This window comes from Miniopterus natalensis, chromosome 18 (genome assembly GCF_054644295.1).
Source record: "Miniopterus natalensis isolate mMinNat1 chromosome 18, mMinNat1.hap1, whole genome shotgun sequence".
In the NCBI taxonomy this organism is placed as follows: Eukaryota; Metazoa; Chordata; class Mammalia; order Chiroptera; family Miniopteridae; genus Miniopterus; species Miniopterus natalensis.
The window spans coordinates 18,602,374-18,617,831 of NC_142098.1; the positions used below are offsets into that span (position 1 = coordinate 18,602,374).

The 15,458-nt window shown below is 48.8% G+C and overlaps 1 protein-coding gene across 1 annotated transcript in view; it reads right to left on the reverse strand.

Annotated features, from left to right (window-relative positions):
* The window catches only part of PLCG2 (phospholipase C gamma 2), a 121,175-nt gene that overhangs the window by 49,551 nt on the left and 56,166 nt on the right, over nucleotides 1-15,458 (reverse strand). Inside the window, exons 6-13 of the mRNA XM_016196971.2 lie at nucleotides 14,816-14,899; nucleotides 12,816-12,859; nucleotides 11,104-11,176; nucleotides 7,031-7,132; nucleotides 5,621-5,739; nucleotides 3,446-3,531; nucleotides 1,891-2,011; nucleotides 1,339-1,507 (exon numbers count right to left, since the gene is read on the reverse strand). Coding sequence (XP_016052457.1) covers nucleotides 1,339-1,507; nucleotides 1,891-2,011; nucleotides 3,446-3,531; nucleotides 5,621-5,739; nucleotides 7,031-7,132; nucleotides 11,104-11,176; nucleotides 12,816-12,859; nucleotides 14,816-14,899 — 798 coding nt within the window. The remainder of the gene's footprint in view (nucleotides 1-1,338; nucleotides 1,508-1,890; nucleotides 2,012-3,445; nucleotides 3,532-5,620; nucleotides 5,740-7,030; nucleotides 7,133-11,103; nucleotides 11,177-12,815; nucleotides 12,860-14,815; nucleotides 14,900-15,458) is intronic.

A 15,458-nucleotide genomic window follows, 5' to 3' on the forward strand; every position in this document is an offset into this window, starting at 1 on the left:
TGTGACTAAGTTCTCACACACCGAACAGGACAGGCCGGGACGTGGACAACTGACATCCACACGGTTACCAGAAACCACTGGCCCTGGACCCCCTCACATTCTCCCTGCCTATGAGCTGGAGCTCGACCACACGCCAGGACGGCACCCGCAAGCAGGGCCTTCATTTACCATCTGTATCCCAGACCCCCACTGAAGTCTGGGAAAGACTGAGGACCCCTCTCTCAGAATAATGTTTATAATGCATAAGATTATAAGAGAAACCAATTACACTGAAATACAATTATTAGAATATTAAGTAAAGAATATGTGCAAAAGACTAAAAATGTGCTTTCTTTATTAATATCCTACATAAGAACTAGAGGCAGATCTAATAACTTCCATCATTTCAAAGGGGTGACAAGCACACCATTATTCTGAGATATCTCCAGGAACTGTACATATGATATGAAAATATTCATGATCTCTGCTGGTGACAAAGCCCCAAGTGGCTCGTAGCCAATATTCATAATGGAAGGAAATCTTAAGTTTTTACTTATAGGTTAATAAAGAGGCAACATTTTTTCCCAAAGTTCACATGTTACCCCTCCTGAATTCTATCTGTGGACTCTGGGGGTCTGTGGAACCCCCACTGAAAACCCCTTTCCTGGGAGACTGTAGAACAGGACCCTGGGTTCCTGGATGACCTTGTGGGCCAGAGCTCGAAACTTCCAGAACACTCTCCCTCAGATGAGAAAGAAATAAACTCTTATATGCTTTAAGCAACTGTGTATCTGGTCTCTTTATCCTAGTAATACAAATACCCAATTGTCACCCGTCCGTGGCATCCCTGGCACTCCTGGGCACACGATCACTCCTCTCTCCCCATAGCACTTGGCAAGCCACCCCTTAGTGCATGTAGCCTTTGGGGGGCAACTGTCCACCTCCAGTCCATCTCCCACACTAGACTGGGAGCTCCTGAGGGCAAGAACAGTGCCTGGGTCACTGGACACCCCAGCACCTTGCATGTGACTCAGAGAGGGGCGTGGTGAAGGTTCGCCAAATGAATGAATGAATGCGTTAATATTTCCGTGGCACCTGCAATGGCGCGGGTGCGGCTCTAAGCCCTTGCGGGCATTCTTCCACGCTATGCTCACACAGCACACTGACCACGTGGGTTCTGCTATTATCCGCACCCCCTCCTAGCCTGGCGAGGACACAGAGGCACCGGGAGGCTAAATGACCTTGCCCAGGGTGATGCATTAGTAAGGAGAGGGGTGTGAGTCGGGGCAGCGAGACCTGGGCCTGTGCCCTGAGCCCCTGGCTCTCCCCAGTGAGTGGCGGCAGCCTGAGGTCGCCGACCTTGATGATGATCTTCTCCCGCAGCTGGCTGGGCGAGGGCAGCTGGTCAGCACTGGCCTCCGTGGGCTTCATCAGCAGCAGGTCGCCAAACACCTCCTTGAACACTCTGGCCATGTAGCGCTGCTGCTCCACACCGCAGTGCTCCTCAATGGACAGGATCACGGGGAAGCTGTGGGCGGCAGGGGCCGGCCGGTCAGCAAGGGGGCAGGCTGGGGACCCCAACGGTGCCTGGCCTTCAGACGGGCAGGCTGGCTCAATAAGGGGAAGCAGAGTCACTGAACCACCACGTGGTTTCCCGGTGCAAGCCTCCTCCAGGCTCCGGAACCAGGCAGTGGCTTGCGCTCTTGGCCTGTGGAGGGTGCCACCACTCAGCAGAGGGCCTGGCAGTGACAGGTCAGGATGGAGCCCAGGCTGGTGTGTTTGCATCCGGGTGTGCGTGCACGTGTGTGTCCGTCCGTCCATCCGTGTGTGGGCAGAGGGAGGGGAGTCTGTCTGCTCCACCTTAGCTGCCCTTCCCTTAAAGGCCAACCACCTGGAAATCAGACAACTGACCTTGAGGTGACAAAGGCATGGTCTTTGATGGCCTGCACGACGTCATCAAACTTGATCTTGGTGGTCCGCGTCCAGCCGTGGTAGATGATGGGCTTCCCGTCGGGCCCGTCCCAGCAGTCCACTGGCGGGAGAAACCACCTGCCTCACCGCCTGCCCGTCACACGCACCTCACGAGCCCGCCGAGGGCACACTCGCCCCGCCAGCCCCGAGGTCGGCCCTGCCCCCCACGCCAGCTCAGTTACTAGAACACGGGGGGCGAGCCTAATAACTACACTCAGGGGCCACCTGTGTGCATGCGTTATCTCTGCGGTTAAGGGAAGATTTTGGTTGTTTAATTATAGGTCCTTTTGTAATGTAATACATTTGTCCAAAAGAAACTATTTTAAATGTTTCTCTTCTAGAGAGATATTTACCTTGTGTTTTATTTTCTGATTTTACTTGTCTAAACCCTGGCTTGCTTTTTTTTTTTTTTTTTGCTAGTAGAAATAACATGCAGTAATGTGAAAATTTATTCTCAAAGGTTCATAGTAAAATATTCAAACAGAACTAGATTACGCAGAAGGTGAACATCCCTACATCTTCATCCCCCAGAGGTAACAGGAGCCGACAGTTCCGAACTTAATTTTCTCCCATTTGCTCTTTCCTGGAGGGTGGAGTGAGTATAAACTAGGAATACTCTGCAGGAAATGAAGGTTTGATACCATGATGAATTTTCCCATTTATAAAATGGGAGCCTAAATCCGTGGTTTGTGCCTTCTCTCAGCCTAACGCTACGAGCTCCTGGGTCGGGTCAGGCCGGGGAATAGGAGGGAGCAAGCAGCTGGGTCCTGGGCAGCTGCAGGTGCCCGGAATCACCTGTATCAGGGTATCTGTGAGCACCCGTGACAAGAATGGTCAGGATGGCACCCGTGGCTGGGCCAGCTGCTAAAACTCAAAGGCATTTATTTGCCTTCCTATAAAAAAATTTTTAAAAGCTAGGAAGGAAACTGAGGAAGGACAGAAGGGCAGTGAAGTCACCTCTGCTGCTGGCCTCCCAGGCCTTCCACCGATCAGGACATTTTCTAGATGGGTTTGTGGCGCCAACCCGGCCAGACTCATCACCACTCCTTGTGTTGGGGACAATTTTCTTCTGAGAAAAGGTCCCTGCCATCGATGGCCACATCCCTTAGCCCAAATGCTCTGAGCACCTGGTTTCTCCCTTGGCCTTTCCCACTCATCCCACTATTCAGCTTTAAAACCAAAAAAAGCATCAAGCTGTGAGTGGCAGGGGCCAACCAGCTCAGCAAGGGGGCAGGCACTCCGGCTGTGCCTGCCTGGCAGAGAACTGGGGACCCCAGCTGTGCCTGCCCAGCAGAGGGGCAGGTGGGCTCAGTCAGGGGGAGCAGGTCACTGAACAACCACATGGTTTCCCAGCACCAGCTTCCTCCGCGCTCTGGAACCAGAGTGACTTGGGTTCTTGGCCGGCAGAGGGCGCCAACAATGAGCTGAGGACTTGTTGGCAGTGACCATTAACCTCAATTCTTGGCGTTATCTCCACCAGGAAAAGGCTACTCACGCTCAATGCAGCGACAGCCCATGCGCAGACAGCGGATATAGGCCTCCGTGGATGACTCACTCCGCAGCTGGTCACCTGTGAGGTACCTGAAGGAGAGGAGGCGGGCCTGCACCTCAGGGTGTCCTTGGGGAACTTCTCAGCCCAAGCTCCCAAAGGCCTGAGTCCTTCCTGTCTAGAAAGACCCACGGTTAGGATCTGGGCCAGACACTTGCCACCGTGTGGCCACGCCTTAGACTCAGGCAGGATGTAAACAATATCCACCTTGGTCATCCAAGCGTAGGGTCAAGACCACTTTAATTTTTCTTTATTGTTGAAAGTATTACAGATGTCCCCTTTTTCCCCCATTGACCCCCTCCACCCCATTCCTGCCCCCTCCCCAGGCCTTCACCACACCACTGTCTGTGTCCATGGGCCGTGCGTATATGCATGTAACTTCATCTCTTCCCACCCACCCCCCTTCCCTCTGAGAATCACCAGTCTGTTGCATGCTTCCATGTCTCTGGATCTATTTTGTTAGTTTCTTTTGTTCATTAGATTCCATATATAAGAAGTGAGATATGTGATGTTTGTCTTTCTCTGCTTAGCTATTTCCCTTAGCATAATACCCTCCAGGTCCCTCCATGCTGTCTCAAAGTGTAAGAGATCCTTTTTTACAGCTGCATAGTATTCCATGTGTGTGAATGTCCCACAGCTTTTTTATCCACTCATCTACTGATGGGCACCTGAGCTGCTTCCAGATCTTAGCTATTGTAAATAACGCTGCTATGAACATAGGGGTGCATATTTTCTTTCTGATTGGTATTTTGGGCTTCTTAGGATACATTCCTAGAAGTGGGATCACTGGGTCAAATGGCAGTTCCATATTTAATTTTTTGAGGAAACTCCATACTGTTTTCCATAAGGATCATGTGTTCTTTTGAAAACTTGGTCAAAGGGTGTCAGGAGTGATATTAATGGCAGATGATAAATTAACAACCCTCTGTTGGCTGCCCACTAGCCCTCAATCTAAATAGGGCAGAGATGGGCCATCATTCTGATATGCGGAAGCCAGGTACTGAACAACTATTGGTGGAAGTTACTACGCTATGAACTATGTCCACTAGCCATAAAAATGCATACTTTTTACAATCTCCTCCTCACCCTGTTCCCCTTTCAAAGAGTTTATGTTCCTTAAATGTCTTATGGGTTCGGTAGAGTTCACCATTCTAAGACACAACTCTTAAACCAATGGACATGGTAGAGAGAAAACCATGAAATAAATTTTTCCCTGAACAAGACTTTACCTTCTAAAATGCCTGGAGATAAGCTCAAGGGCTTTCTCGCCAGCTCCTGCTTGGAATGACACTTGGGACACCACCAATCTACAGCTCTCTGGGTGCCCAGGATCCAAGACCTTCACCCTCTCACCTTATAAGGCAGACTAAATATTGAAACTTGAGTGCAACATCATTTCTCTCTTCCAATCTATTCTCTTTTTTGCAATCAAGGTAATCTTCCAAAGATATAAATTTGAACATGTTGCTCTCTGGCTTAAAAGCCATCAGTGGCTCCCACTGTCCCTGCTGTCCCTTAAAGATTCCACTCAAGCTGACCCTGCTGGCCTCGTATCCTGCCACTTACCCCCCACACCCCAGATTCTACAGTCTAATCTTAACAGACCCCTCTCAGTTCCTCCTGCCCCTGGACCTTTGCACATGCTGTTCCTCTAACACCCTCTTCCTCACCTCACCACCTGTTCTCCTCTCACCAACTTCTGTCCTGTTAAGATTCAAAGGAGGTCTTTTCCCCTCCGAGCACATGACGACAGAGCTGTTCTGTCCTGCCCTGTTCACTGCTATAGCCCCAGTTCCCAGCAAGCACAGGGTAGACAATAAATATCAGTTCAATGACTAATTCATTTGCTCTGCTGTGCCTACTATGAGATGCCCAAACCATGAAAACCAGCTTTACTGATTGGTTTTTTAGGGCCACAGCAAAAGGATGATCTTTGCAACACGCCAATTGGGAAAGAGAGGTGCATTCCTCCGCCCCTTCCAGAAGCATTTTTTATTCCGGTCTGAGCAGCATGGCCCTGCACTGTACCCCTTTCCCACACGCTTTGCCAAAGTAGTGCAGTGGAACACCCACCCTACTGCCCTTCATCTGCCACCCAGCCAGGCCGGTGGCAAAACTCACGTGTTATGTGATGAGGAGATCCAGTAATGCGACAAGGGGTTGTTCATGTCCTGCATGTCCACCACGTCATACTTCTCGTCCCAAATGCTGTTCTCCCGGGAAAACAGGTACGTGAGGAACTGGGTGGGGTCACAAACACAAAGATGGGATCATCACGGTGAAGGGTGGTGGCATCGGGCTCTGTCTGTGCCAGCACAGGAAAATGGCAGCTCTGACACACTAACTCCGCAGACGGGCTCCAGGCCTCCCTGACCCAGGTTTCCACGCAGAAACTCAGACAGCAACAGGCGGTGCTGACACGTGTCACTGACCTATATAATGTTTTCCTTTGTAATGTGCATCCTAAAATATTTGCTACATGAGTACATGCTTCCCATATATAATAACTTTTATAATAATAATGACATTAACATTTGTGAACCCACCAGTTTGCTAAACAAAACATTAACAATATCATAACTTTTTTTAATCTTCACCCAAGGATATTTTTTCCATTGCTTTTCAGAGAGAGTGGAAGGCAGAGGGAGGGAGGGAGGAAGGGAGAGAGAAATCAATGTGAGAGACACGTCAACTGGTTGACTTCCACAAGCACCCCAACCAGGGCTAGGGATCGAGCCTGCAACCGAGGTAGGTGCCCTTGGCCGGAGTCGAACCTGGGACCCTTCAGTCTGCAGGCCGTCGCTCTAACAAAACTAGCCAGGACAGTATCATAACATTTTAGAAGGCAGGAAATTTCATATCGCAACTCTTAACCTCTTAAAAAAACAAAAAAAATCAGCCCTGGTCAGTGTGGCTCAGCGGTTAGAGCACTGGCCCGTGCACCGAAGGGTCGCGGGTTCGATTCCCAGTCAAGGGCACAGACCCTGGGTTGCAGGTTTGATCCCCGGCCCCTGCTGGGGTCTATGCCAGAGGCAACCGATAGATGTGTCTCTCTCACGTCGATGTTTCCCTCTCTTGCCTCCCTCCTCCCTCTCTAAAAATCAATGGAGAAAATATCCTCAGGTGATCATTAAAACAACAAAAAACAAATATACACACACACACGTGTGTATGCAGATATATATATATAATAAAAATTAAATAATAATTTTAAAAATCAGCAGATTGAGTGACACTGGGTAACACTGTGCTTGCTGGTAACAACCTGACAGGGGACAGGAGCTGCCACTTCTCCCTCCGTCTTACCTCCCCTGCTGCCTCACTCAGGGCCAAGTGCAACCATTTCCGCAGCTCACAGGAGTCCCCCAAACCTCTGAATGTGGTGCGCTTACACCGCGCTGCCGGGCAACAGATGCCCTCTCGTGGCAAAAGCAAGAAACGCACCCAGGAAACAAGGCCCGCAGCCGAGTGAAAGGAAGAGACTGGAAGGAAACCAGCCCGTGATGGGCAGCTCGCAAGGAGCCCGCTCACCTCATCAACAAACAAGAAGGGCTCCGCAGTCTCCCTCATCGTGTCGTCGATAAACTTGGTCATCCTCTCACGGACTTTGTTCAGATCCTGAGCCCAAAGTTCCTTAGAATGACAAAGAAAACAGAAATCACCAAAAAGAGTTACGTCAGGCCGTCGATCGGGGTGACTGGCCCGGCTGGCCCTGGGCGGGTCACATCCCCGCTCCGTTACGTGGGCGTAACAACACTGACGCACAGCGTTTCCGTGAGAACACGTAATTTAAAGTAACTTTGTTTTCCTCTCCAAACCCTCAAACCCCAAGTATCCATCAGGCAAAGGGAGGAAACAGGACCCAGAGACTTAACTTTGACTAAGGCTCTCTGGGTTCCGCATATTATAAGCCTCTATCGTTAAGAATAATAAAAGCAAATGGGCCACCAGATGTGTGTGTGGTCAGATGGGGAGGCTCAGCCCAGGGCGTACGAAAGGAGGAAAAGCTTAAGCACAGACACAAATGAGGCGGCGAGAAATGGCCTCCCCGGCCTGTGGGCGCCCATCGACAACGGACCGTGCTGTTGATTCTTGCAAATCTCCTCGGACCGTGCTGTTGATTCTTGCAAATCTCCTCGGATAAGGGACACAAAATAGCTAGGAGCCTGGGGAGCGGCCAGTTCGTTTGTATACAGGGGTGTTAAAATCTTTGCATATCACACCATGACACTCAAATTGCAGGATTCTTCATGCAAACGCCTCGCCAGGCCTAGGTGTCCCCAAAAGGCCAGAGGCTTCCTCCTTCCTTCTGCGAAGCTTTCTCATAAAAAGCTGATAGAACCTGGAACCTGGTGACTGTCAATAAGAAACCTTCTGCCTCAAGGAGTTTAAACTACAAATAGTCTGGGGGTTAAAAAAATGAATCTACTTGGTAAAAATGAATCTACTTGGGGGTTAAAAAAATGAATCGTACAAGGCATCTGTGTTAATGAAAATAAGGGTAGTGGTGAGAGGAACAATCCATGGCGGGTGATGGCAGCCAACACCGGGCACAGACTGCATGCCAGGCTCGGTGCTAAATCTTTTTCACACAGTGGCTCCCTGTGAACTCACACAACCCCTCATTATATAAATGGGGAAACTGAGGTGTCGAGTCCTTAAATAACATGGCCCAACGTTGAGCTTGAGAGCAACTCACACACGTCAGTTTGGGGGGGGGTCTTCCTTTTCACCCCCTTTCTATAGTGTGACCCATACCCCCTAGGACTGGAGCATATTTAACCAGTCCCCTAATGGAGATTTAGATTCGTTCCAAGTTTTCATTTCTATTGAAAATGATGCCATTATTGGCTTTAGGATAAGTTCCTAGGAGGGCAATTATTTAATCAAAGTGTATAAACCTCTTTTCAAAGTTTTCATTTTAATTGCATTTTGCCAAAGTGCTTCCTCGAAAACTTGCACTAATTTGCACACCAAGTGCTACAGTGACTGTGCCCCATATGAGCATCCATCACACCAAACAAATGTCCTAGGTGACTAGCTCTGCTTCATGCCCTCACCCCACAGAGCACCAGGCACGTGGGACATTAAGGGTCAGCCAGGCTAATGGCTCAGGGTCCCCATCTTTGCATCCCGTCTGCTCTGTTCCTATCACACACAGATGCTCATGGGCTGTCTTGCAGGGGAAGAGCTGCCCATATCCCTGATCTCTGAGGACAGCCCAGCAAGGGGGCTGGGGGTAGGGGGTGGAGAGGGAGCCTGTCACTCTCTCCTGTAATAAAATTAAGCAGCATTAGGCGGTGAAATCTGGGATGTAAGGCTACTTGTCCCCAGGAGGTTAGCCATGTACCTGCTGACAGGGAGAAAATTCTGAGATGTCCTAAATTCAATTACAGCAGACTAGAGGGTGAAAGGAAGGGACAAGAGAGATTAGTCAGTTAACTGCAGGGCAAAACCAACAGAAGACTGCTTGCATTCCTGAGTATATGCTGAAACCCTGAATTAACTCCCAGGTAGCTATTTTCACAATTACCTGAAGAAGATAGGTGCCACCAGACACCTCCGTGTCTTGTTTACAAATGAACTTTCTGGACTGTTTCCTACCACCTAACCAAAGGAGCACATACTTCTTCCCTCCGGGCTCGGCCCCGGTCCCAGAACCAGCCCCGCTTCAGCTTCTCCCACCCCCTGGATCTGCAGCCAATGCAAATTCTTTCAAAGCAACTGACATCTCTCTTCCCCACACTACTGACATGAAAAAGCCCGTCGGCTCCAGGACAGCGAGCGCCTGTCCTCCCCACCAGCCCTGCGGCTGCCAGTGCAGGCCGCACGCCCCAGGCCCTGGCCCTTGTCTGGCCAGCGTTTGGCTCCATCAACCCCTTCTTTCAGAACAGCTTTCGGTCACGAATATATTTGGTGTAACACTTCTATCGCTCCCTACAAAGGTGAGTCATGCAGGGCAAGGAAGAGCACGGCGAAGAGAAGAAACCGCACGCCTCCCTCTCTGCTTCGCTGTACTGGCCGCTCAGCTCGGAGCGTGTAATTGTGCCCAGTGGAACGAACGCACCCCCTTGCATTGCACCTCCCCCTGGTGGTAGCTCAGGCTGAGCAAATAAGCCTCCTCTGACCTCCTGCATTCAGCCCCCACCTGGGGCAAGCACGGCACCTCCACGTCCTCAGTGACCATTCACGGTACAGCACCCACAGCCGCGGGGCTGCCCTGCGCAAAGGGCGTGTGTCTACGCGCTGTGCTCTTCACAATCAAGGAAACCTGAACACAGGCTGTGTGTTGGACGACAAAGAAATCAGTGTTGCGTGTGCAAGGTATAATAGGAGTGTTGTTTTGTTTTTTTTTAAAGAAGCCCATTTGATAAGAGAGACATGCTGACTATTTACAAGTAAAATGATACATTGTCTTAAAGATACGTTGCGGTTTACTTTAGAATTTTCCAGCCAAGAATAGAGAAGGGGGGAAGGGAAGGGAGATACAGGGGTGTGAGATGGAGGACAGGTGTAACAAGACTGGCAAATGTTCATAATTTTTTAATCGGAGTGATGGGTACGTGGTGGTCCTATGTCAGTTTGGCTACTTTTGTGCATGTTTAAAACATTCTGTAATACAAAGGTTTTTTTTAAACATAAATGAACTGAATATTGTTGTGAACCTAAAATTGCTCTAAAAAAAAGTCTATTAAAAAACAAAATTAAATAGAGAAAATGTAAGTGAGATGCCAGTGATATAAATAATGAAATAGATGTGATTATGCACGTAGATACATATACACAAAGATCAATACACGCTTCTCTGACCCCCCACGATTCTGAGGTGGGGCTCTCATCCCCATTTAAAAAAACTGGGATACAGAAAGGTCAAAGTACTGCTCAAGGTCGCACAGCTAGTAAGAGGACCTCAGCTTTACCTCGGGCTACTCGGTTTCTCAGCTGGGCCCTGTTAACTTTTGGGGTCAGGTAATTCCTTGCTGTGGGAGGGCTGACATGTATCTTTTAGGATGTTGAGCAGCATCTCTGATCTCAACCTGCTACATGCCAGGAGTGCCCCCAGTTGTGGCCATCCAAACTGGCTCCAGATAGTGCCCTGGGGGGCAGAAGAGCCCAGTGGGAAACCACTGCCCAACACAGAACCCATGGGCTCTGCCACCAGTTTGGAGCCTGTATGTAAATACCCCAGGAGCCTTCCCACATGTCATTGTTTAAGGACAACTACACTCACATCCCCCAGAGGACCCGGCAGGCTCACCACCTTGGTCACATTCTCCATCAGCGAGAGAAGGCTTCCTGAGCAAGTGACACCTAAGCTGAGCCAGAAGGAGCAGAAGCCAGCCAGGTGAGGACACACCTTCCTGCAGGCAGTCACCCTGACCGCCTGACTTGGAGAAACCCTCACTTTTGCCCTTCCTCAGTTTGTGCTTGGAAAAGGAGCTAATGAGAGGCTGTTCTCACTCCAGAGTCTAAGACAAGCAGAGTGGCACCGGACAGGGAGACGACGACTGTTTCATGACTACCGGGGGCCAGGAGAAGGCAGATGGTGAGAATCCACCCAGGAAGCTGCTCCCAGCTCCCCGCCCGTCCTTCTGTCCCCTCACCTGCTGCTCGTGCAGGAGAAACCGCTGGAAGTCATGCAGGTGAACAGCGGAGGCGTCGGGCCGGTCGGTGTTGCTGCCCTCGGGGAAAGAGAGGGTATTTAGAGAGGGACACGCTTCAACAGTCAGGAGGCCATTCCTGCCAGCAGGCCACCTGCCACCCGGACACCCTGCCAAGACCCTCCTCGGTGCCAGGCGCAGCTTGTCAACAGGAAGACAAAGGTGGCCTGGATGACATTCCTGGCCTGTAACGACGCAGAGAACGCGGCAACCTGGGCGGGTGGGCCCTGATGGTTCCGGCGGCGAGGAGGGAGGGCACAGCCGCGCGTGTGCACAGCAAATGCTCGGGCAGGCTGCACGCGAACGGCGTTTAGGGGGTCGGACAACTAACGGGGGCCACATCCAAGTGTCTCCTTAGAAGCCACAATCCAGAGTGTGCTGAGCCACCACCGAGGGCTCTGAAGCAGGAGTGGGGGTCAGATGAGGCCCCCCAGGCTCTGGGCAGATGGGGAGAGTCAGCTAGAACATGCAAGACTTGGGCCGTGGAGCAAGCAGAGGCCCCTTGTTGGGAGAATTTTCCATCTGGGATGAGGGAACCCTTCGCCGTGGATAAAGGAGGACCACCTCGGCCAGCAGCTTGCTGACAGAGGGCCTTGGAGAGGATGTTCATGGCTGTCCAAAAACCGGGACCCCCTTGCAGGGGCACTGGTCTCTATGGAGAGCACATTCTGTAGAACAGAGCTGTCCAGGGGAGTTTGTACTTGTCCCTGAGCACTTGCAAGCGGGGTCAGGGTGGGGTCTTTTTAAAATACGGGAGATAAAACACGCTGTAAGCTCTCTCCCTTTACTAAACACTCAGGGTCCAAAAGTCGACTGTCTCTGTATCAGTGTATTTCTAACCTTTTCTGCTAACCAGCATAAGGGTGCATCATAGCTTTTCATTCATTCACTAGTCTTTTCATTGAAATGCTATATAAACATCAGATTTGTTTTTATATACTCTGAAGTCTTGGGCTTTCTGGTTTAGAAGGCAACAGAGGGAATAACTACTGGAGTGTCCGCATCAATGAGGGTTGGTTCCAAAGAGCAGGTCCAGGTCACTGTGCCACAAATCACGCTCTAGGTGCTATTAACTCCATGGGAAACCTTTCTCCCAGGCAGACAGGCTTGGGAAACACATAACACTTTATAAATCCCCTACTTGGGGGACTGGTAGCACAGTCAAGGTCCTGACAAATCCTGCAGCACTTACTTTTTAATAATATCATTATGACTCTACACAAGTCCTTGCCACACACCATGTGAAGCACTTTATATGCTTCGACTCATTGTAATTCATTTATACCTGCTTAACCAGGAATTTCCCAAACTCACCTTGCCACTAACATTGTTTGAATTTGTATAAAAAACCTATTCACCAGTCATGTTCTATGAAGCACAATCCAGGCAAGGGGGTCCTGAAGCAAGCAGGCTTCTCTACAGAACCTTCGGGCCACCCTCTCAACAGTCCACAAACTCTGTGGCTACTGTTCATGTTTATCCATGTCATAGGCTTGGCATAGCCAATCCCCAGATAGGAGGGACCCCCTCACCCCAGGGACCACCCACAGAGGCGGCCCTCCCAGAGTCAGCTAGCTGGACTGGGAGGACCCCCATGGGCACCAATAACCGGCACAGCCACCCCAAACAACAGTAATCCAGAAGAGGTGCCTCACCCCAAGATGAACACGGAGGAATCTTTTTTGAATTCATCAAGAATCTGAAATAGAAAACAGAAGGAAAACACAAAACAAGAACAGTAGACAGGTCAAACCACTTAATGCAAATGAACAGATCTGGGGTGTTAAAAACTTAACGCTATATAATTTGGGTGACTTACTAATGCAAATGAATGGACTTTTTTTCTGTTAATTATCACTGTAATTTGTGTGACTTGTAAGTAGTCAAATATAACCAGAACTTACGAAGCCAAAGGCAGAAGTCTTCCTCACCTCTTTCATAACCTTATTACTGAGAATCAATCATTCTTAATAAATTTGTAAGTTTTCTTCTAGAATTTATTTTATGGCTATTAGTCTAATTATATCTTTTTTTTAAAATATATATATCTTTATTGATTTCAGAGAGAAGAAGGGAGAGGGAGAGAGACAGAAACATCAACGATGAGAGAGTCATTGATTGGCTGCAGCCCGCAACCCGGGCGTGTGCCCTGACCGGGAATCGAACCCCGATCTCCTGGATCCTAGGTCGACGCTCAACCGCTGAGCCACGCCCGACTGGGCTCTAGTGACTTTCACACTCATCATTTAAAAATGTGTGCACCCTCAACCGCCAATCCTTCATTTAGTTAACCCCAGAGTCTTTTTTTTTTTTCCTAGCTCCTTTTATTTATTTATTTTTTTAACCCCAGAGTCTTGTGGTGCAGGGATCACCACCCCCATTACACAGATAAGAAGACTGAGGCTGGGAGTGGTCAGTGGCTGGCCCAAGACCACACAGCTGATTGGAGAAACCAGATAACCCATCTGGCTCCAACTCCCTACTCTCGGCTCCCTCTCGGCTCCGCTTTGGACCCACCTGTGCCACCTGCGAAGCCCTTTGCCAACAGTAACAGCAGCAGCTTCTGTTTGCGGCGTGCACACCACCCACCAGACACCACATTCCATGCATTGCGCTGAATGCCCCACTTTTTAAGCTTTATACTTTTGGGGCCTTTTTTTATTGCAAAAGTAACAGACCAACTTGGAACAAATCAAAGAAAACTGAGGTGTGCCAAGAAAAATGTAATTATCTCTCCTGCTCATCTTTCCAAACTCCTCCAGGACACACACAAAATTAACATTAAATGTGAGGTGTTCACAAAAACAAACACAAATGATATATGGGAGGATTACTGTATTGCTTTGTTTTTACAAAAAAAAAAACAGACCTAGCTCCTCGCGTGAATCTGCTGCTGACTTTCCTCACAAAATATCATGAACATCCTTCCGCATCAACAGAAACACAACTGCCCGGGAATGCATCAGCTGCTGATGCTGCGGAGCATGGCTGGCCCATAATTTACCCAGCTATTCCCCTACCAAGGGGCACTCAGATGGTGCCCAGGTATTTTGCCGATGAAAGTAATGCTGCAATAAACAATCCGGTGACACACTCTTAGGTCCCAGTGCTTTCATTTCTCTAAAACAGAGTTCCCAAAATGCCACTGTCAGGCCAAGATGTATTTTAAATTTAAACTAGCATATTATTTTAAAATTTAATTTTAATTTAATTCTAACAGCATATTATCTTAAATATATATTCTCATAAAAATGAATTAAAAGTATGAATTAATAGTAACCATCTCTGAGTAGAGGGCAACCCAAGGCTGGTTACTATTAATAATTTGATCAATTTCCTCCCAGAATGTGATAATTCAGTAGAGCTGGTGAACTTTTACACTTTAATAGACTCAGATTAAATTCCAATCAGATTTATGGCCATTCATATTCCCACCAAGAAGGTATACGAGCCAAGTCCCCACACTTCCTCACAGCACCATCACGTTTAAAAATGTTTGCCAGTCTAACAGATGAATGGTGTGTCACTGTCATTCCCACTTTACATTTCTGTGACTAGACAGGAGACCCCTCTGGTGTTCTTAGGAACATGCTGGACTTTGAAACACAGGGGAAACAAACATATCATTCGATCATTTGCTCTAGAATCACCTTACCGATTTTTGCTGTTCAAACATAAGTTTTTTATAGAAGAGATGGAACTGTTCAAAGCTGAATTCATCTTTGTGCACGCCTATTTCCTGTAAATATAAAAAAAAAAAAAGTGACCACACGATTTTGGGTGTCCACCACAAGAATGCCTCCTCCCTGTTTACAGAAATAGGACACTTTTCTACAACATTGGCTAAAAACAAACCAGCATTCCTCTGAGCCCAAACTGTCCACAAGTTTCCTGATTTATCTGCCTGAAAAACATACCCAACAGGAACCCCAACAGGTAAAATCCTTCCCGTGACCCCCAAAAGGAAAGAGTCCTGACCAGAAGTCCAAGAGCCATAACGAGAACTCCTCCTTTTGGGAGCACTGAAGACACTTTCAAATCTATACTGGGGTTACTGGGGTGCAGTGCTGTTGGGTTCCTTGACAAGAGTTGGTATCTCTCTGGGGCCAGAAAGGGTGTCTCCATATCACCTCCATCCTTACATCATTCAAACACCCCACCTCACCTGCTCTACCTCATCACGACCCCTGGAGTGACTTTACCTGCCCCAGATCTACCCACAGCTTAATCACACAAGAACAAAAACAAATTAAATAATGGGTGGAAGGAGGAATGAGTGGACGGAGGGGTGGGAGGAC